The sequence below is a fragment of the Crinia signifera genome, chromosome 11 (genome assembly GCF_055691185.1).
Source record: "Crinia signifera chromosome 11, ASM5569118v1, whole genome shotgun sequence".
Taxonomy (NCBI): domain Eukaryota; kingdom Metazoa; phylum Chordata; class Amphibia; order Anura; family Myobatrachidae; genus Crinia; species Crinia signifera.
This window is the reverse complement of record NC_139227.1, coordinates 52,205,955-52,230,158: the sequence shown is the minus strand read 5'-3', so window position 1 is coordinate 52,230,158 and position 24,204 is coordinate 52,205,955. Positions and strand designations below refer to the sequence as shown.

At 48.2% G+C, this 24,204-nt stretch overlaps 1 protein-coding gene across 1 annotated transcript; it reads right to left on the bottom strand.

Annotated features, from left to right (window-relative positions):
* Nucleotides 1-7,284: 7,284 nt before the first annotated feature.
* HAS3 (hyaluronan synthase 3) lies at nt 7,285-24,204 on the bottom strand. Its single transcript, XM_083165555.1, has 4 exons — nt 24,101-24,204; nt 15,746-16,351; nt 12,953-13,054; nt 7,285-9,442 (listed from the first exon to the last, which is right to left on the bottom strand). Exons 2-4 carry the CDS (start codon nt 16,349-16,351, stop codon nt 8,513-8,515), a joined length of 1,638 nt encoding a protein of 545 aa, XP_083021681.1. The 5' UTR covers nt 24,101-24,204; the 3' UTR covers nt 7,285-8,512.

Here is a 24,204-nt window from a genome sequence, read left to right as displayed (position 1 = left end):
TTGATGGTGTTGATGTCTTTGGAGCATTTGTGCAATTGCTAATTAAACAGAGCTCACTCCATCCATAGATACGACGGGGAGAAAATGTCACTGAGCATCGACCAGCAAATCCCAGCATATATTATACTGCACAGTAATAGAGAGGAGACTGCTGTATTGTAGGCTGCAGACAGTATCGCTGAGAATGCTGATGTCCAGTCACTGGGGGACCAGTGCTTAACCCCAACCCCAGTACTTCCCTCTGTGATATGTCAGTCTTCTGAGCGTGTGGGTGTTGACCATTTTGAGGTATGAGCCACAACCTCACCAGTACTAATGGAGCCAATATTGCCAACCTTCCGATTCTTAGTGCATTCATTCTAGAAGACAATCTGGTTGGTTCCCAGGCTTCTAGGCAGCGACTGCTATGCAGATGCCCTGCGTATACTTCACTTATATAATAAGTAACATTTTATCCAGGGGTAAATACAAAGTGGCACCATGGTTATCGCTCTGTTGGTGGCAGTGGCTCTTAATAGATTTTGCATTGGCAGAGCAGCCAGAGGGGAAATAATCCGACATTGCACAGTGGTTGGGGGCAGTCCTTAATCTGGCTAATGTAATATCCATGAGCAAGTGTCCAATATACTCCGTCGGAAGCAGACCCTTCTGAATATCTGGAACGCTCATCCGCCAGTGATACTATGTAAGCCCACAGCAGCAGCGTAGACAGTCAAAAGGTCAACATGGGTTTTTCGCATTTATTTGGACTGACGTGCCGACAGGCGGTATTTCATGCCCTGCCATCCACTAGGGCGTGGAAGGAGAATAAAATAGTATGCCGAGCGTAGCGAGCCATGCGAAGGGATGCAGTAGACTTAGGGCTATTTCACACACTCCAGCTTCTGCTGGGTGGCGAAACCCTGCACGTGCCGCACTCAGGAGTTTAGAATGGTGGGGATGGCCACAGCCCGGCAGCCATCCCTTCCAGTGGTGGGATCCGGCTGCAACCGGGTGGCCTGGCCGTGGCCGTCCCGTATGAATGGACACAATTGTGTCCATTATTAACTATGGTGTGCGGTACGGCTTTTCACCGTGCAGGGTTTTGCAGCCTGGCAGGAGCCAGAGGGTGTGAAATAGCCCTTAGCGGGGTATTCAATCTGGAGGTCACGGTGGTCAAGCTTGCTCGACCGCTGCAACAATGTCCCATTCTCGGTCAGCTCGACCGAGAACATGCAGGCGGGATGAAAATGGGGCGTGGCCAGGAAGAGGCGAGCTGCAGCCGGCAGCTCGTCACTTCCTGGCCTTTCTCGGCAGAACGAGCCCGACAGCTTGTGAAGTCGGGCTCGTTCTGCCGAGATACCCTGCTCAATGCTGTAGAGGAAGACAGCATTGAATAGGGCCCGGCGGCCATCTCCCCCGTGGGGAGACAGTGACCATGCCGACATTCGGGACAGAAAACATTTAAAAAAACAAAACGCATTTTGACTGTTGACCTAGCCATTGTCGCCCAAATGCTTGTGTTGACCTTCCAACCATGTCGACCTTAGGTCAACACATGAGTTAGGTCAACATAGCTAATCCATGTTGACCGTAAGTGGTCAACCCAATACATGTTGACCTAATATTGGTCGACCCAATGACTCATCCCCCTAGTTTGTGTCATTATTTAGTATGCTGGAAAATGCAGCAACTTGTGCAATAGACCAGACAAAATAACCCCGGCGTGTGCATGTGTGTACCTGCGACTTGCACTGATTTTGCGTTAGACAAGAATCCAGTCGGTAGTTTTTGCACCAGTCTGTATTTGCTGGACACTGTAAATCCCCCGCACAGTACAATGCAGATAACAAATAAATAAACATTTGACAAATATTAAAAATTGTACAAAATGAAAGCAAGTTTGAGAACATTCAGACGGCGGCTGTGGGTCCGAATCATGTGGCGGCCATGCTTGTGTGCTGCACGGGTCACACGCAGTCTCCCTATGGCAACGCTCAGATACAATAAGCTACGCAAGGTGTCACCATATGTTACTAGATGGCGTCACCTGCTGATTTAACGGAGCAATAACATTTGTATTTATTTCTCCTTGGAATCCAGCTGCTGGAACCGCTGAAGACACGTTGGCTATGCTAAGCACTGCTTAGTATATTTACCCCACAGTAACGTACTAGAATTGGCTGCAGCACATCTGCCCAGCATTGTACGCGGACACTGGTAGTCCTCAGAGACACTACTCGGGCAGGTGCTTTTTTATCCTGCATCAGAAAAGCCCTGTACTGGTGACACTGAGACGGTTACCACCCTATGGTACGTGAATGCAAATTTATTTAGGTGTTTAAGAGATCCGACAAGGGGCGTATGTACGCTTCTAAACACTGTGTTGCACCAGGAATTGTGCAACTTTAGCACTTACACATATGGTGTCACCATTGCCGCCATTTGAACCTAACGATTTAGAAGCAGGGAAATGGGTGTTTAAGTTTACTTGACCAATGAGAGGTCCTTCCACTAACATGACTGATCTAGTAAAAGCTGTAGTCTTGTTGCTATGGGTTACAGCACATCACTGCTCTTTGTTCCTTATTATGACATAGGGCCTTATTCTAGTTCACTCTTTCTGACAAATTCCTTCTTAGATGGACAAAACCATGTGCACTGCAGGGGGCAGATGCAACATGTGCAGAGAGAATTAGATTTGGGCGAGTTATTTTGTTTCTGTGCAGGGTAAATACTGACTGCTTTATTTTTACACTGCAATATAGATCTCACTTTAAAGTAAAACCCCACCCAAATCTAATTCTCTCTGCACATGTCACATCTGACATCAGTGCACATGGTTTTGTCCATCTAAGAAGGAATTTGTCAGAAAGAGTGAACCAAAATAACCCCCATAGTGTAGCCCAGTTATCGCCTTTTACCATAACTTATCCATTTAGTGCTTCTACAATATTACTTGAAATAAATATGAAGATGAATTACTTCTGGTGGGTCTGTGTTCCACTATACCCCACCCTGTGAGTACAAACCACTCAGAAGCTGATGCTCCAGCTATGTTTTGGCTGGTGCAGACTGTCTATGGGTACATATATAGATGCTGGCTACATTCTGTATATGGCCCTGTATTCTCCTAACCCTGAGAGCTGAATGGTAGGCTGGTTGTTCAGTACATCATAGAACATGGTTCATGCTGCAGTGGTACATGGGAATATTAATATCACATGGTAATGCCCTGTAACTGATGGGAAAGACAGATAACACACAGCCCTGAGCATTTAGTTCCACAAGAAGCTGCTGTGTTCTGCATCATATAATGACCATCCTGAGGTTGCTGGTGCTATCACAGTGCACAGTGGAACGCCTTCTATGCCACATGGCATAAAAGCTTTGTTGCATGCTATTTATTCTGCATAGTAGTCTTTCTGGTCATGTTTAAGGCACGAGCCATATACTGTGTATTCTTTATTAGCATCATATTCGTATTATTAAGGAGGTTAGAGTGATAATTGTGCTCCGTAATTAGGCAAAGGTGCCTAAGAATATAGAGGCATGAGGCACTTATCACTAGTTCCTTATGACCTGATGGCATTGGAGACACTATCCATTGATATATGAATAAAGAAGATGGGTTAAATCCTCAAACCTGGTATTACCCACATTTGTTACATGGATTTTGGTTATGGTGGAATATTACTACATTTACTAATGAGATTGGAGCAGCTGCATAGACAACAACGCCCAGATCACCCATTCATCTGCACACTGCAGACCCCATCGTATGGGAGCCTGCACAGGGTGGCTTCGGAGCTTGCAGGCTGCTGTGGATATACCTTACCAGACCCTCTGCATTGCTGAAACTTTTTTCTCGTCCACTTATAAGGCAGATCTTTAATGCCAAGAGCTGGCTGCGTTTTAGTGTGGGTGATGCTCTGCAACAGATCTCTGGGGTGTCTGGAGAATGGCGGAATACAAACTGGTAGTGGTGGGTGCAGGTGGCGTTGGGAAAAGTGCCTTAACCATACAGCTTATACAATACCACTTTGTTGATGAATATGATCCTACCATAGAGTCTTTCATATTGCCACTACTGAATTTCTCCGAGAAGTAACCCTGATACGGGCCTACAAACAGGGGAGTCTTATCCATTTATAGCGCATACATATGGTGAAGGGTTTACCCACTTTTTCACAATGTTGCTCCAGACTTGTCTATATGGTAGATTTAAGGCTTTCTCTACAGCCCCTTATACACCGGGCGACCTGGCACTTTTGCTGAGCAATGTTCTTTAGCATGATTGCTCAACACGCTGCGATGCTTTGTGCTGAGCAGGGCTTTCCTTTTTTTAATAGGTAAAGCCTCACAATCTAGGGAAAGCCAGTGCAAACACTGGTTTTCCCCGCAGGCAATAGTGATGCGCAGGACTGCGGGTCGCCATCACTGCATGGCATACGCACGGAGCAATCCATGCTCCTTTTCTAAGCAATCTAGTCGGATCGCATGGAAAAGAGGCTTAAATCGCCCTGTGTGTATGCTGCTTAACTTAGAATGTAGTTCTGGAAACGTACGTATGCACATACTTCTTTTCTCCAGGCGAGTCTATATGGTAGATTTGAGGCTGTGTCTAACTCAAAATGTAGTTCTGGAAAAATACGTCTGCATGCACATCTTTGGTTACATATAAGCAGAAAATCTTAATAATTCTGACTAAAATCAATGCCAAAACTAGTAACCCCTCCCCCAGGTAATATTTAGGGATACTTGATGGGCTGATTCTGAGGAGCAGATAGACCAACTGATTTACCACCTTATCCTAATGTGATATTCCATGGAGCTAATGCAGTGGAAAGCCTTGTATGCCAGAAGCAGACATGTCCTCCCATTATTGCCGCCAAGGCACACCCTTCCAGAATAGGATAGAGATACTTGAAAGTGTGCATCTGTGCATGTGCTGTATCCATAAACTTGCCATTTGCATCCATTTCCAGTGTCCAGCTGGTTCGGGAATCAGCCCCTTAGCCTGCACTGATGGCTCCATGGCACATTTTACCATTATACCCTAATTTCTTTAATATGAGGGTCTCGAACTCTGTCCTCAGGACCCTACCCAGTTTACGGTTTCCAGGTCTCCGGCAGGTACACAGGTGCACTCATTACTTGTTGACACATTTTAAAAGCTCCACAGGTGGAGCTAATTATTTCACATATGATTCTGTGAGACTTGCAAAACATGCACTGTGTGGGGTCCTGGGGACCGAGTTTGAGAACCTGTGTTCTCAAAAATGTGCCAGTATATCCAAAGTAAAATAACCTGGGTGATCATTGTGCCCATCACGCACATGTGTAGCCATTCCTACAGATGTGTCCTTACACCATGCAAAGCGAGATGGCTCATACATCCAGCCTCAATATGCCATGCAGAGCGAGATGCGTCATTCATCCAGCCTCAGTACGCCATGCAGCGTGAGATGCCTCATACATCCAGCCTCAGTACACTATACAGTGTGAGATGCCTCATACATCCAGCCTCAGTACACCGTGCAGCATGATATACCTCATACATCCAGCCTAAGTACACCGTGCAGCGTGATATACCTCATACATCCAGCCTCAGTACACCGTGCAGCGTGAGATACCTCATACATCCAGCCTCAGTACACCACGCAGCATGAGATACCTCATACACCCAGCCTCAGTACACCATGCAGCATGATATATCTCATACACCAAGCCCCAGTACACCACGCAGCGTGAGATGCTCATACATCCAGCCTCAGTACATCATGCACCGTGATACCTCATACATCCAGCCTCAGTACGCCATGCAGCGTGAGATACCTCATACATCCAGCCTCAGTACAGCATGCAGCATGAGATGCCTCATAATCCAGCCTCAGTACACCATGCAGCGTGATATGTCTCACACATCCAGCCTGAGTACACGATGCAGTGTGATATGCCTCATACATCCAGCCTCAGTACACCATGCAGCATGAGATACCTCATACATCCAGCCTCAGTACACCATGATGCAGCGTGTTATGTCTCACACATCCAGCCTGAGTACACCATACAGCGGGAGATATCTCATACATCCAGCCTCAGTACACAATGCAGTGTGATATACCTCATACATCCAGCCTCAGTAAACCATGCAGCATGAGATACCTCATACATCCAGCATCAATACACCACACAGCGTGAGATACCTCATACACCCAGCCTCAGTACACCATGCAGCATGATATATCTTATACACCAAGCCCCAGTACATCACGCAGCGTGAGATGCTCATACATCATGATCCAGCCTCAGTACATCATGCAGCGTGATACCTCATACATTCAGCCTCAGTACACCGTGCAGCTTGAGATACCTCATACGGGATGCGGTTAATTTCCCGGCGGTCGGGATCCCGGCAGTCGGAATCCCGACACTGGAATCCCGACCGCCGAAATCCCGAAACTTTCTCCCTCCGTGGGTGTCCACGACACCCATAGAGGGAGAATAAAATAGCGTGCCGAGCGTAGCGAGGCACCGGGCCCGCTGCGTGGCGAGCGCAGCGAGCCCGCAAGGGGGGGCGATCCATGTCCCCCCCTTGTCGGGATTTCGGCGGTCGGGATTCCAGTGTCGGGATTCCGACTGCCGGGATCCCGACCGCCGGGAAATTAACCGCATCCCGTATGAGGTATCTCGGGTTGGGTTGACGTTGATAGTGGGGGTGGTGCACTATGAAAAATGGCATTTGGGGGCATTTCACTACTTTAATACACATTTCAATGCATTCTGATGCATTTCAGTGCAAAATCGGGTGCCATCGCATCGCATCGGATACCATCGTATGGCATCCGATGCGATCGCATGCGATTTTTGAGCTAAAATGCTCAAAAATCGGTAAAACATCGTATCGCATCGTATGACATCGTATTCCACTACATATGGCATACGATGCCATGCGATGTTTTACCGATTTTTCACCATTTTTGCTCAAAAATCGGTAAAACATCGTATCGCATCGTATGACATCGTATGCCACTACATATGGCATACGATGCCATGCGATGTTTTACCGATTTTTGACCATTTTTGCTCAAAAATCGGTAAAACATCGTATCGCATCGTATGCCACTACATATGGCATACGATGCCATGCGATGGCATACGATTTTTGATCAAAAATGCTCAAAAATCGGTAAAGCATCGCATCGTATGCCATCGTATGCCACTACATATAGCATACGATGCCATACGATGGGAGCCGTGATACTCCACAAGTACCGCCAACCCTAGTCCTCGATAGCTACCAACAGTGCATGTTTTGCTGGTCTCCTCACAGAATCACAAGTGAGCTAATTAGCTCCATCTGTGGATCTTTTAAAATGTGTCAGTGAGTAATGAGTGCAGCTGTGCAGCAGCTAGGTTGTCTGGAAAATGTGAACTGTTGGTAGCTCTCGAGGGCTAGGGTTGGCTACCACTGGTCTAGTGCAATGGTTCTCAACCTTAGTCCTCAAGGACCCCCAACAGTGCACGTTTTCCAGGTCTCCACACACAATCAAAGATGAAATTATTAGCTCCACCTGTGATCTTTTAAAATGTGTCAGTGACTAATGAGTGTACCTATTCACCTGCCAGGTGACCTGGAAAACGTGCACTGTTGGGGGTCCTTGAGAACCGAGGTTGAGAACCACTGGTCTAATGTATGCCCAGCACGAATCAATCTGATTGGGATGCAGGAGGAGACTCTGCTGATTAATGTAATCTGACACTTGTATATTGTGACCGAGTCTGTATACAGAGCAGACTAGAACTTGTACTGGAAAAATGCTGCGTCTGCTGATGTAGTGAGACTCTGGGGTACATGTACTATAGCGGCATGGAATGTGCTCCTGTTGTCTCCCGAGGTAGAGTAGGATGCTACAACGACGAGATGCATTAACATCATGTCTGCCGATGCGGGAAAGTGGCAATGTTTGTGAGTGCTCACAGTGTATCAGCCCAGTGCTGATGCTCAGTGTATCTGGCCACCCCAAATAGTGACAGTGCGCAATCACAGGATCTCGCTACTATCGTGAGATCTCCTGAACCATCAGCAGTCACTACGGTGGCTGTCAATGGGGAGACGATGCCTGAAACTGTCGATTATCGATAGCTGCAGGTGTTGGAATGGGTAATATGCATCTAACCCATGTAAATAAGCCCCTTCTCCAGGCGGAGGGCACAGCTGTGCAATGCCCCATAAAGCTTTCTCACAGTAATCATTGTGGTGGCACGGAGAACCTGGGGTTAAGGCTGTGCCAACACTTATTGCTATAGGCCGCGCGTTCCTCTAAGGATCTGCTGAGGTATATGTTTGCATAGTACAGTCTGATCTCTGTAAGATTCTGCTGGTGTCTGTGGATCCACCTGGCATCACAAGGAGGCCTATGTCTGTCCTATACATCTGTAGCTCTTACATGTGATTGGTCCAGCCATATTCTCAATTATATATTCAAGTTTGACTTTGTCGGTTCAGTGCTAGACTGCGCCCACCCTGTCACACCTCTGATAATGCCAGGCTGTACAGTTCCTGCTTCTTTCCACACCGCCGGGCAACGATTGCCAGGTAGACACTGAGCAGCGCCAACCAGTAGCACCCATACAGCACTGCCCCTGTTACCAGGAAGAACAGCTCCGTCTCAGTGAATGGATCCTGGCTCTGGCAGTACGCGGTGTACACAAGGCCGCCCAGAAGGACACAGAACCACACCGACACGGGCACTATGCCCATGAAGTTCACCACTAGCTTCCTCCGACCCGACGTCCCCCACCCAGACTTGTTGATTGTGATGATGGCAAACATTTTGGCAGGCAGCAGACTGGTCATGTAGAGGAGAGAGTAGAGCGACATGAAGATCATCTCAGCATTGCCACGCAGAACGCAGGCGTACGTGGCCTTCACTATGCCTACGAGCTGTACGGTCAGCAGGAAGAGCATAATGTTCCAGATGCGGCCACGGTAAAAGAGCTGCACCACCGTGGCCACTAGGAAGAAGGGAAAGAAGCCCGTGACCACTGACTCGTAGGTCATCCACAGGTGATGCTTGTGGAACCACAGGGCGTTGTACAGCCATTCCCGGAAATACGACTTACTCCACCGCGTTTGCTGGTTCAGCCACCGCAGGTACTTGGTGGGGGTCTCTGTCAGGCACCTGGATCGTGCTGTGTACTTAGTCCGGTAGCCCATGCTCAGCACGCGATTGGTGAGATGTCGGTCGTCTCCAAAGCTGCACTTCTGGCCGAGGAAGGTCTGGTGGTACCAGTCCTCCAGGAAGTACTGCAGCAGGCTGTTCCGGTACATGCCCAGCGGGCCACTGATGCACTGCACACAGCCAAAGTACGACTGGCACGCTCGCTCTACGTTAAATGCCATCCAGTAGCGCACGCTGCTCAGGAAGGAGATCCAGGAGTCGTATTTATTCAGGATCTGTAGGGAAACAGCAGACATTAGAGGAAGCCGTAGGTGGAATATGGGTTTGTGGTCAGTATTGCTAATTGTATGAGTGTGATGATATATGTGGGATAATATTATAGCGGTGAGGAATTCAAATGGCCTCTAGTTCCACTCAACAGGACCTACCCCTGGGGGTCTGTTCGTAGGGCCACTCCACTCCCCTCCTTCCAACCCGTCCTCATTTTACCCCACCACTGCCGCTGAAGTCCACTCTATCCTTCAATCCGCTTCTCCCTCCACCTGCCCGCTCAATCCTATCCCCTCCAATATTATCCGTCGTCTCAGTCCGTCAGTCTGCTCACACCTGGCTCACCTCTTTAATCTTTCCCTATCCTCTGGCATCTTCCCTTCCTCCTTCAAACACGCTCTTGTCTCCCCAATTCTCAAAAAAACAAATCTGGACCCCAACTCTCCATCCAACTACAGGCCCATCTCCCTCCTCCCTTTTGCCGCCAAGCTCCTAGAACGTCTGACCGATAATCGTCTCCTAAGCCACCTTACTGCTAACTCCATTCTAGACCCCCTCCAATCCGGGTTCCGCCCTTTACATTCCACTGAAACTGCCCTGACCAAAGTCACTAACAATCTACTATCGGCTAAATCCAAAGGCCTCGTCTCTATCCTCATCCAGCTTGATCTGTCGGCTGCCTTTGACACTGTTGACCACCCTCTCCTGCTCAACACCCTCCGCTCCTTTGGCATCACTGGCACGGTCTTCTCCTGGTTCACCTCATACCTCTCCGATCGCTCCTTCTCCCTCTCTACTCCGAGCTCCTCCTCTCCTACTACCCCGCAGCCAGTCGGTGTTCCCCAAGGGTCAGTCCTTGGCCCTCTCCTCTTCTCCCTCTACACCACCTCCCTGGGCACCCTCATCAGCTCCTATGGTTTCCATTACCACCTTTATGCTGATGATACCCTAGTCTATCTCTCCTCCCCCGACCTATCCCCATCACTCCTGTCCAAGGTCTCCGAATGCCTCACGGCCATCTCAGCCTGGATGACCCAACGCTTCCTGAAACTAAACATGGCTAAAACGGAACTTCTAATCTTCCATCCCCCGAACACCCCCTCTTCTCCCACTATCTCCATCAGCATTGGTGAAACCGAGATCACCTCCATTGACCAAACGCGCTGCCTCGGTGTCAACATTGACTCCTCCCTCTCTTTCACCCCCCACATTCGTGCTCTCTCACAGTCTTGCCGCTTTCACCTACGCAACATCTCACGCATCAGACCATTCCTCTCCACTGACGCGACCAAAATTCTCATTCACTCTCTTGTCATCTCCCGCCTTGACTACTGCAACATCCTTCTCTCTGGGCTACCTCTCACCCGCCTCGCACCTCTCCAATCCATTCTTAACGCTGCTGCTAGGCTCATTTTCCTCTCCCGCCGCTCTACCTCCGCCTCCCCCCTCTGTCTATCTCTTCACTGGCTCCCCATTCCTCTCCGAGTTCTCTTTAAACTCCTCACCACCACCTACAAGGCTCTCTCCTCCTCCACCGCTCCTTACCTCTCTTCACTGATCTCTATCCACACTCCCTCCCGTCCTCTTCGCTCCATCGCTGACCGCCGACTGACCTCTCACCTAATCACTTCCTCCCACTCCCGTGTCCAAGACTTCCCTCACGCTGCCCCCCTGCACTGGAACAACCTCCCGCCACCCATCAAGCTTTCTGATTCCCTTACCTCCTTCAAGCGCTCCCTCAAAACCCACTTTTTTCGACTAGCCTATCCCTCCTCCTAACCTCTTTTGATCCTCCTATCCTGCCTCCATTCCCATCTGTTCCTACTTATCCTATTGTTTTTCGTTTTTGTCCACCCACCTCCTTTTAGTATGTTAACTCTTATGAGTAGAGCCCTCCCTCACGTACTCACCCTACCTCTTTACCTCAACTGTGCTCCTGTCCTGTTCTTCCCTTCCTCTACTTCATCTTCAGTCTCCTCGACAATTTTGACACCTAATGCTGATGCTGAACCTGATTCTGATTTTAGTTCTACTAGCTATACCCCTATTTATACTGTATTTTTCAACACACCCTGTACGTTACCTTGTAACTTGTTTTTTGTTTGCTATGTACGGTGCTGCGGACACCTTGTGGCGCCTTATAAATAAACATACTACTACTACTAGGGCCTTATTCTCGTTCACTCCTTCTGACCATTTCCTTCTTATATGGACAAAACCATGTGCACTGCAGGTGGGGCAGATGTAACATGTGCATAGAGAATTAGATTTGGGAGGGGTTTTACTTCAAAGATCTATAATGCAGTATACAAATAAAGCAGTCAGTATTTTCCCTGCACAGAAACAAAATAACTCACCCAAATCTAACGCTCTCTGCACATGTTACATCAGCCCCACCTGCAGTGCACATGGTTTTGTCCATCTAAGAAGGAATTTGTCAGAAGGAGTGAACGAGAATAACCCCCTTATGTACAGCCATATGAAAAGTAGTGTTTCCATCAGTGATAATTTCCTCCTGAATCGGCAATGCGCATACCCCGAGACCGGCCCAGTGGCGCGGAGCAATCTGGGCTAGGTGACGCGGTAAGCTGTCGCTTAGCATTCTGGCCTAGGGGACACGGTAAGCTATCGCTTAGCACTCTGGCCTAGGGGACATGGTAAGCTATCGCTTAGCATTCTGGCCTAGGGGACACTAAGCTGTCGCTTAGCATTCTGACCTAGGGGACACGGTAAGCTATTGCTTAGCATTCTGGCCTTGAGGACGCGGTAAGCTATCGCTTAGCATTCTGGGCTAGGGGACGCAGTAAACTGACGCTTAGCATTGTGGCCTAGGGGACGTGGTAAGCTATCGCTTAGAATTCTGGGCTGGGGGACACAGTAATCTATCGCTTAGCATTCTGGGCTGGGAGACGCAGTAAGCTAACTCTTAGCATTCTGGGCTAGGGGACGCCGTAAGCTGTCGCTTAGCATTCTGGGAAAGGGGACGCGGTAAACTGATGCTTAGCATTCTGGCCTAGGGGGGCGAGGTAAGCTATCGCTTAGCATTCTGGGCTGGGGGACGTGGTAAGCTGTCGCGTAGCATTCTGGACTGGGGGACGCGGTAAGCTGTCGGTTAGCATCCTGGGCTAGCGGACGCGGTAAGCTACCGCTTAGCATTCTGGCCTAGGGGACGCGGTAAGCTATCACGTAGCATTCTGGGATAGGGGGACGTGGTAACCTGTCGCTTAGATTTCTTAGCTAGTATCGCCACAGATAATTCATAGAGGGATTTTCTGCAGTCATCCATATTGCCAATAATTAGTAAAAATCAGTAAAGTCAAAAAGTATTTCTCAAATGTTCCAAGGCACTCTGACAGTCCAGGTTTAAGAATTTCCATGGTTGAGCACAGATGGTTTATGCAAAATGTATCATTTAGTCTCCAGTGCTCCATAAAACCTGAACTGTAAAATTTCCTTGAGGACAGAGTGTGGGGAACCCCAGGTTTAATGGATAAATACAACAACCCACATGTTACCTGCACGTCTCCTCCGACTCCACCCACATTAGAGTCTTCCTCCAAAATCCGCAGCATTTCCGCCGTACATGCCGGGTCCAGCACAGTGTCAGAATCACACACCTGTAACCAGATGGAGACAGCATGGCATGATGACAGTGATCTGGTATTCACAGGGAGAGAGCTCCTAACTGCCATGTCAGAATTTGCTTAAACAATGACAGGCAGGGCCGGATTATAATGGGGGCACAAGCGGTCAGTGCCCCTGGGCCCCCTTTGGTTGGCATGTATTTTTTAAAAAAAAAATATTTTTTTTTAAGCTAAAGGTTTTGTGCATGGGAGTGGGGTAGTGCTGCAGCTTCACCTATCTGCCAATGTGACAATGATTAATGGTGCTGAGCATTGGGAGCCAAGTGTGCAGTGCATTACTGGGAGTTGACTAAGTCCCATGACACTTTGCACCAGAGGGCAGAGGCTGAGACGTTTGTGCTGAGCTCTGATTGGTGGAGCTCATTACATGCTTCTCAGGCCCATGGATAACAGCAGCAGCAGCCTAGTCATGGGAGGGTATTTAATCAGAGGCAGCACTGGGACTGTGAGGTCTCCTACAGAGTAAGATGCAGAGGGACAAACACAGGGGACACAGGCTTTTCATGTGGTATGTATGTATGTGTATATATATATATATATCCCCTGCAGTTACCCATTGACCAAGTTTATACTGCATTTACTCTGTGTTTTGACAGTGTAATATTCCCCCATGCAGTTTGCGGCCAGTAATGACAAGTGCAAGGGGGCCCCCCTGTCTAAAGTGCCCCGGGCCCCCCGAAGGCTTAATCTGGCACTGATGACAGGTACATCACTGGTACTTTATCTTTGTCTGAGGCTCGAGTATGTGATTTCCAGAGACCCTATCACCTATACATAGTGGGCACATCCATTCCGAGGGAAGAAACAGCATTACTGAGACCACGGCCCCCCCATCTGTGATGATGATGACGACTATTTGTCCAGGCCACAACATGGCCGTCTTCGCTGCGTGCTCAGGGCCTGTATACTGCCCTGGGGACTGTGGCTGGCGTCCCTCCCATGCAGCACCCAGCTATAGTGAGCAACCCTGAGTGTAAACAGTTTCTAAGGGATTACAGCATATGAATGGGCACAAACATCTGACATCCTGCTGCTCAGTAGCCACTAGCAAGTGAGGCTGAGTAATCATTAGTTACACGGACAAACCTCTCCTCAAACAGGGATATCCAGAAAACCTGTCTGGTTTAGTGACATAACCCTAGCAATGCAATTCACAATCAGCCTGATTCAGGTCTGTTCGCTAATCTGCTCGCAATGAAGATCCTGTGCTGCAAATTCTACATCTGTGTTTTCCAGATATCCTGCAGCCAAACCTTATCCCTCTGAGGGATCTGGCTGCCTGTGTGCAGGAGAGGAAATCCTGGCATGCAGGCAATGAGCAGATCTGCAGATAGGTAACGGAACTACATCCAAACAGGGGCAGAGACATCCCCCTCACCCCACTAAGTTCAGGCAGCGTTCTGCAGAATCCCAGGGAGTGGCCTGCGAGTTGCGTGAACTGCGCAATATAAAACAGCAATTTCTCCTTTCATATATAATTATATTATTAGCCGGTGATAAATCACAGATTGCAATTAATGGAGAAGGGATTATTGTGACACAGATAAATGATTTAACAATCCATTGTGCTTGGCTGCAGCACCTGGCTATACGTTCTCCGTATACGGAGCCAAGTTATTTGGCTGACAGCCCTAAAGTAATAACACTATAGAGTACTTCATGTATTACACATATATTTAAATGGACAGTAGCTTTCAAGTTTATAATATTTTATTTGCACCCTATACCAGAATTGCATGGAATGCCAATCTTTATGGAGTACATTGATTCAGCTATCTGCGAGCATCACAGTCCCACTATGCAGGGCAAACTGTGCTGAAGCAGGAATCATTTGTGAGAGGTAAAGGGGGGTAGTGGTGGATAAAAAACATGGGTGTCACAACCGCTTTCATGACGTGTCTCAGCGATCCCTTACACAGAAAACATGGCACTATCGTCTCAGTTTCTGCAGCCAGTTCCCCAGAGCTGCGACAATCAATTGATCTGCAAACTAAAAGGTGCCTTTGTGCGCAGTTGCTTGGATCTGTGTGTCTCCGTACAAATCCAGGCGGCTACTTGCACAGTATCTGCACACTGGAGCGCAGCTGCACATGAATTAGGATACAACTAAGAACTTGGGCCCTTATTCTGGTTCACTCGCAAAGGCAAATTCCTTCTCAAATGGACAAAACCATGTGCATTGCAGGGGGGGGGGGGGCAGATGTAACATGTGCAGAGGGAACTACATTTGGGTGTTATTTTGTTTCTGTGCAGGGAGAATACTGACTGCTTTATTCTTACACTGCAATATATATAACTTTGAAGTAAAACCCCACCCAAATATAACTCTCTCTCTGCATGTTACACCTGCCCCACCTGCAGTGCACATGGTATTGTGAACTAGAATAAGGGCCATGGTCTTACATATATATCCAATAAGAGCGTAAAGTGTTCTACTTCGATTATGGAAGTGGGTAAGGAATTTCTAACACACTTAGAAGACCTGAAGAGACAACTAGAACAATGGAGGAGCTGTTTGTAGCTCAGCACTAGCATTCTGTAATGTATTATATAATACTTTATAAATGTGTAAGGTGTCTGGCTGCAATGTAAGAAGTAATGGGTTTGATTCCTGGTTATACAGTGTTATTTAATGACTATATTAAATCACTGATCGTTTCTTACCTGCACATAGTCCACGCTGTCGCCAAGGGCCCGGAACGCGGTGTACATAACCTCCCGCTTGCCTCCCCACTTCTGCATGATGCAGGAGTAGTGGAACTTCTGCACCAGCTCCTGGACGCCTCTCTCCCCCTCCTGCCCCCCTTCTGCTGTTTCATGGTAATTGCTGTCCCACAGGTAGCAGCAGGTGCCCTCCGATCCCATCACCTCTCGGAAGATGTCCATCATGTACCTATCGTCTTCCGAATTTCCATCCACCACCATGACCACTCTCAGGTGGGGGTAAGAGAGGCGTCGGACTGACTGCAGGCATTTCCTCAGGTACTCAGGGTCTTCCTGATAGGCTGCGATGCACAGGGCCACTGTGGATGCTCCTGTAGGGATTCTCCCACCTTTCCGCATCCGCCTGTGTTCCAGGAACGCAAAGAGGCTCTGAGTGAGCAGGTGCAAGCCCAGGATAGCCCCATACAGCCCGAAGGACAGGTGGTGGTGGTCAGTGTGTATGAATTGGTAGCCTGTCACGTAGGCTGTGAGTATACCCCCCAGGACCAGCAGAGCAAACAGGCTTGTGCCCAGGATCTTCAGAGCAGTCTGTAGCCATCCAGGCATCTGTGCCAACAGAGACAGAGACAAGGAAATCAAGCTCAGACACAGCCGTATCCAGAGGTGCCTCCAGCCACATGCCAACACATGCCAGCCTCCCAGTGCCTGCCAGTAATGGGTGCAATTACAGCTGGTAATTCATGTAATTATATATATATATATATACGCGTCTCTCTGTCTTCTTACCTTGCAGAATTCACTTAGAATCTCTTATTTAACAAATCTAATATTTATTTATTAACAGTTTCTTATATAGCGCATACAAATTCTGCAGCACTTTACAGAGCATAGTTATGAGCAAACACACATAACAAATTACAGTACAAGACAGTTTAGGACAAGTATATGGTAAATATGGATAGTTGCATCAGGGGACAGGACACTAAAGCAATCATCAGGGTGGCAGATGTTTATATATTCTAAGAAAGGCACATGAGGAGAGAGGGCCCTGCCCATGAGAGCTTACATTCTAAAGGTGAGGGTTAGACAGACAGGGGTAACATAGAAGGGGGAGAAGTGAGCATAAAGAGGTTAGGATGAGATGGTCAGCTTTTATGCAGGAGGGTCAGAAGAGGTCAGCTTAGTGTTTAATATTTTAAGTCTAAAAAAGCGCTGGGTCATCCAAGAGTAGACAGCAGAGAGACAGTTGGAGATATGAGTTAGGATGGAAGGAGAGCGATCAGGAAACGAGGGGTAGATTTTAGTATTGTCAGCATAGTGGAAGAGAGGACATGTAGAGATAGAGAAGAGGGCCAAGAATAAAATATTCAGGGACACTTACTCTCAATGGAACAGCAAGAGAGGTAAAGTCATTAGAGGTACAGCTGGGCATTTTCAAAACTGACAGTGCAAGTACAAGCATAAAGAGTGATATTCAAAAAGTTTAAGCAGAGGTAGAAATGGTGATATCACAGCTGAATAGCCAGATTAAGCAGCCATAAGTAGTATGATGTCAGAATGAAGTGAGCTCACTCAAAGCAGTCTCTTGATTTTCTGAGTTGCTGGTGTTTTCTGTCTTTCTGAGTCACTTTGATACGAAGATGTTAAGTTGGTTGGCAGTTTCTGTCCAGAATAAGTCCAAGCTGTAATCTATGTAACTGTTTTTGCCCTACTTAAAAATCTTCCTACTTTAAAATCTGACAAACTAAAGGCCCCCATACACTATGCGATTTGGGCACGATTTTGACCAATTCGGATGAATCGGGCTGTAAAATCGGCCCAAATCGCATGTGGAGACATGCCCTCTGACCCGATGCGCGGCCCCGTGCGCATCGGAGTCGGCAGGTCAGACGGGCTGCACATAAGATTTTCTAAATCTTATGTGCTGCCCGGAGCCGCGCGGGGACTGCAGCTGGCGGGGGGACCTACCAGAGCCGGGCGGAGGGATCAGGGGGGCGGTGCAGGGAGCCGGGCAGAGGAGGAAGAAGCTGCCGTCAGCGGGAGCAGGGGGGGCGGTGCAGAGCACCAGAGAGCCGGGCAGGAGAAGACTCTGAGGCGGCGGCGCACTTAAAAAACAAAAAAAGCCCATACAAACGCATAGGAAGTCATTGATTGGCTGAGACCTCTCTCAGCCAATCGATAATTGGCTGAGAGAGGTCTCAGCCAATCAATGGCTTCCTATGCGTTTGTATGGGCTTTTTTTTTTAAAGTGTTCTGCTCCCGAGTCCTGCCGCTGCCCGGCAGCGTCTTCTCCTGCCCGGCTCTCTGGTACTCTGCGCTGCTCCCGCTGACGGCAGTGGCTTCTTGCACGGCTCCCTGCGCCCCAGCCCGGCCAGCTAAGTGCTCAGGGACCCGCCGCCCGCCCCACTGCTCCCCCTGATGAGGATCACCAGCGCCCCCCTGCCCCTTACCTCCTCACCGCCCGCAGCTCCCGGTTACATGTGGTAAATCGCAAGCGATTTATCACATGTAAATTTGGCTCATCAAGTGACAAATTGTATGTGAGCCTCCCAGGGAGCTGCCGGGTGGCTCACAGGAGAATTGGGTCCGACTTGTCCTAAGGACAAGTTGGCCTAATGTATGGGGGCCTTAACAATAGTCAGCTTGCAATAGTCAGCCAGGCTGGGGTCAGCCTGGTGTTCACAATATATACTAAAAGCTGTTTCTAAAGGTGCCCACACACTAGAACGATTTTTGGGCCGTTTGGCCGATTTCCGATAAATCGGCCGATATATCGTCCGATGTTTACTGATAATCGGTCAAAAATCGTCCGATTTTGGTCCGATGCGCGCTCCCATGGATCTTTAGCTGAATCTTATGATCTTACGTGCTGCACAAAAGATCAGAAGATTTAACAAAAGATCCATAGGAACGCATACGGGATCTTTATGTAGGGTACACACCACGATGACCTGCTCACGATGCACATTGTGAGCGGGTCGTCAGTGTTTCTTCAGACCCGCTCACGATGATGCGGGGGGGCACGATCCAATGGCGACCCGCACCCGGCAGTATGGTCGTTATTCAGATCCTACCTGCAGCAGGTAGGATCTGAATAACGACCGACCGACCCGCGGGACCGCGCATTGGATCGGTATCGGTCCACACCAGGACAGAAAAGGGCCCAATCACCACACAATCTACATCCAATTGGTCGGAATTGGATCTAGATTGAGGGGATCGGGCCCTAGTCGTCCTGGTGTGTACCAGGCATAAGAAAAATCTTTGGTAAAGATGTGCGCTTGCTTGAAATCTTTTGTCCAGAACGGAAAAAAGATTTTAAGGCTAATTTATGCGCACATCTTACGATCGCAGATCTTTCTAGTGTGTGGGTACCTTAAGTTAATTGATTGAGACCCCACCCAGCCAGAGCCCCTCTTCCACTAGCAAGATAACAAATGGTAAGAGGTTACATACCATCCAAGCCACTAATACATTCTAACTCACTTTCAATTCTTATAAAAATATTTGCACAATTACCTATATATAAAATATAGCAGTATGCAAACAGCTACTTTAATACTGGTGTTATAGATGATAGGAGTTACCTATATATAAATACCTATATATAATAGCCCACATGCCCTAAAATAGGGCTGGTGGCAGCAAGTCACTGACTCATAATTAGTGCTGACTTACTGCTGAGGAGAACGCCAATGGCTGTGATAGAACCTGATCTGCTGGGAACAATGGCAGCCGCCTGCGAAACCTACAATTACCAGTTATCCTGCAGTCCTGTGTCATTACCAGAAGCGTTCATTTACTAGGAACACTGGTGCTATGTGCCATCCGCAAGGTCAAAGGGAGACAGCACCAGTGGTAGTGGAACTACAAGTCCCAGACAGAGGCTGAAAGGCAATTCTTGGATTTGTAGTTCTAACATTGGGCTGCACACATAATTTACACCTGATTGCACGGCTGAGAATTGGCACAGCGGGCGATTATCAATTGACTGCGCATGCGTGCGACTCACTGAACACAGACTCACTAAGTGACGGGGAAAACGCTGAGAGTGATGGGGGAAACGCTGGGAGGGACAGGAGAAACGCTGAGAGTGACGGGGGAAACGCTGGGAGGGACGGGGGAAACGCTGGGAGGGACGGGGGAAACGCTGGGAGGGACAGGAGAAACACTGAGAGTGACGGGGGAAACGTTGGGAGGGACAGGAGAAACGCTGAGAGTGACGGGGGAAACGCTGGGAGTGACAGGAGAAACGCAGGCGTACCTAGGAAACCGCTGGGAGTGCCTGAGTATAACGCCGGCATGCCTAGGAAACTGCTGGGAGAGACAGGGCAATTGCAGGCATGGACATATTCGCTCAGCTGTGAATAGATTTGTAGCCATACACATCCATCCGTGCATCGATCACATTACAGATGTAGCGTCCCTCATGCTTGCGGGGGCTGATGATAGAATAGCCAGCCGCCAGCTTGTCGGAAGGGGACGCGCATTCCAACGGAGCTCCCCGATGCCGTCCGCGTGTGAAGGTGCCCACACACTAGAAAGATCTGCGATCATAAGAAGTGCGCATAAATTAGCCTTTGCACATCCTGGACAAAAGATTTCAGGCAAGCGCACATCTTTACCAAAGATTTTTCTTTAGATCCCTTGTCCGTTCCTATGGATCTTTTGTTAAATCTTCTGATCTTTTGTGCAGCACGTAAGATCAGAAGATTCAGCTAAAGATCCATGGGAGCGCGCATCGGACAAAAATTTGCTGATTTTCGACCGATTATCGGTAAACATTTATTGGAAATCGGCCAATCGGCCCAAAAATCGTTCTAGTGTGTGGGCACCTTAATGGATTAATAGCAGTGAATGAGAGGGGCTCCATCTGTAATTCACAAGATTTCACACTAGTGAGACGGCATCTTTTGGAACACCAGCTGTGCGAATTCGCAGCCGTGCCATCAATTCTGAATTACCCCCATAAGCCTGATATAAAGTAACCTCTCTTCCCACCAGCGTCATACACACTCCACACAAAGGAGCACATGGAGAAGTCCTGGGAACCAGCGGAGATGAAAGGATTGGAATAATGAGGTTCAGGGAGAGCAGGTAATGACAGGTTACATGTGAGGGAGCTGCAGCGTGTCCCGGCCATAGGCTTACATACCGTAATTCCCTCTAATTATTCCAGCTTCTCCCTACAGTCACCTCTATTGTTTCTGTGTAGTAATAAGCTACATGTACACTGCACTCTCCCAGGTGACTCTATGGGGGAAATTACTAAAATGGGAGTCCTATTTCACATGGGATGTAGCTATTGGCAACCAATCAGTATCTACTTTTTACTTATTTAGCACCTTCTAAAAGATAATAGATAAGATCTGATTGGTTGCCCATAGCAACATCCCATGTGAAATAGAACTCCCATCTTAGTAAATATGCCCCTCAGTGTATTGTGCCTTTTGTGCAACTTTTACTGAATGCTCCATCTTTTGTGAAGTGTTTACTGTCATTGTCGATTGATTGTTTTTTGTTTGTTTGGGGTGTTTTCCACAAAATGAGGGGGGTTTTGGGGGCAGGGACTAGACTATTACTTGCACCATGATCATAGGGCAACTGGGCATGGCTGAAAGTCAGACAGATGCCATGTAGCTCCTTACATTGTAGAAGGTACAATGCCACAGAGTCTACTCATTGGACCTTATTCTGGTGGGTGTGGTATGGGACTCCGACAGTCGGGATCCCGACAGTCATTATCCCGACGTCGGGATCCCGACTGCGCGGAGTCAGACAGCATGGCGAGCGCAAAAAAGCCCCTTGCGGGCTCGCTGCGCTTGTCACGCTGCGCTCGCCACGCTGCGGGCACGGTGGCTCGCTACGTGAGCCACCTATTCTATTCTCCCTCTATGGGGGTCGTGGACCCCCACGAGGGAAAATAGCGGGTGGCCGTCGGGCACCCGGCTGTCGGCATTATGACAGTTGGGATCCCGACGTCGGGTAAATGACTGTCGGGATCCCGACTGTCGGGAACCCGTCCGGCACCCATTCTGGTCTGTTCACAAAGGCCGTTCGTTCACACAGGGACCGATGTTTTGTTTCTGTTGCACCCACTGCCATTACTCGGATCGCTGGGTGCACGCACCCAGGACAGCGTGCAGGGGGGCAGAGAGGGGTGGCCCCATTAGCATTTGTGAATGCACCGCACTTTATGGGTTTTCTCATGCTAATGACTCCATGACGTAGCGGGGGCGTACAGCTGACAGCACCAGATGAATTTCTTCACTAGCAATCACACATACCTCAGCTTTCAGCATATACCTGTGTGTTTGTTCACTAGCAATCACACTTACCTCAGCTTTCAGCATATACCTGTGTGTTTGTTCACTAGCAATCACACATCTCAGCTTATTACCATACACCTGTGTGTTTGTTTAATAGAAATCACACCTTACAGTATCTCTGCTTGTTTGTTCACCAGCAATCACAATTATCGCAGCTTTTCACCAATATACCTGTGTGTGTGTTCACTAGCATTCAAAACATCTCAGCTTTTCACCATATACCTGTGTTTGTTCAGTAGTAATCACACGGATCTCAGCTTTTCTCCATACACTTGTGTTTGTTCACTAGTAGACATGCCATATTTCAGCTTTTCACCATACACCTGTGTGTTTGTTCACTAGTAGACATTCCGTATTTCAGCTTTTCACCATACACCTGTGTGTTTGTTCACTAGTCTTCACGCCTTATCTCAGCTTTTCACCATATGCCTGTGTTTGTTCACTAGCAAGCACCCTTATATCATCTTTATACCTTATGCATGGTATGGGGTTCAGGGTTCAGTAAATAATCTCCTATGGAGGGGTTTTCAGTGGCATCTTTGTATGGCTGCTGGTTAGGGCTGGCCTGGGGGGTTTCTTACCATGCTCTCCCTGCAATGCAGGACTGATGCAATTATTTAAACACTTAGAAAGTCTGGAAGTAGGAAGTGCTGTAGTGCACATCCTTCCTTACCAGCAATGTTATAAGCCTGTCCTATAGGGGTGTAAGTACACAGCTGACACTTCTGCTGTAACAGGCAGGAGCAGTATTTCTGTGCTGCACTGGAGAGGCCTGTGTACAGTGCGGAGCACATAATTCGCACCTGGAAAGTTGGCCAAACTCTGCAGAGAGACTGTATATATACTTTATGGTGCATAAACCTCTAGAACAGAGGTGTTGTGGAACTACAAGTCCCAGCAAGAAGATGCCTGGGTTCTGGGATATGCGAGCACCTGAGACCAGGTAGGGTAAGAGAAGCGGAGCTGGGTGTGCAATAAATGAGGGAAGGGGGTGTGTCAGGGACATGATGAGGAGGGGGTGTGACAGGGACATGATGAGGAGGGGATTACTATTCCTCTATCTGCATGATGCTGCTGCTGTCGCCCGGTGACACAATGCAGAGGGGCTGCCACATGCATTATATACATACAATGGTGCATTACACTGTGTGTGTGTGTGTGTGTGGGATGGGGGGGGGGGGGGGGGGAGGAATTGGGTGTCATATATACAGTACACATATCTATCCCTTGATGTACATAATGCATCCATGTCATATCTATACACACAGTACAGCTGCATATCCCCTTATGTGCAGTATAGTACTACACAATGTACCCATGTGTAACACACACACACACACACACACACACACACACACACACACACACACAGAGTACAGCTGCATATCCCCTAATGTGCAGTATAGTACTACACCATGTACCCCATGTGTAATACACACAGTACAGCTGCATATCCCTTATGTGCAGTATAGTACTACACCATGTACCCCATGTGTAATACACACAGTACAGCTGCATATCCCCTTATGTGCAGTATAGTACTACACCATGTACCCATGTGTAATACACACACACACACACACACACACACACACACACACACACAGTACAGCTGCATATCCCCTTATGTGCAGTATAGTACTACACCATGTACCCATGTGTAACACACACATATATATACACACAGACACACACACACACACACACACACACACACAGTACAGCTGCATATCCCATTATGTTCAGTATAGTACCCATGTGTAACACACACATGGGTACTATACCCAATATTGTGTGTTACACAAGTTACCCATGTGTAACACACACTACACATACTGTATCTATTCCCTGGCTGCAACTCAACGTACCCATGTGTGATTGTACACATACACACACACAAATACACAGTACAGCTACCTACCCCCTGCTGTGCAGTATATATTACTACTCAATGCTCCCATGTGTTCCTGGACAGACACACAAACACACACTATATATACACACCATGCACATGCAGGGCTCTCACCGTTCTGCAGCAGCCCCCTCCGGATTACTCATCCAGCACAGCAGTCCCGTCCCTGGCAGCAGCGCTCAGCATCCTCACCCATCCCCTGCACTACACCGTGCATA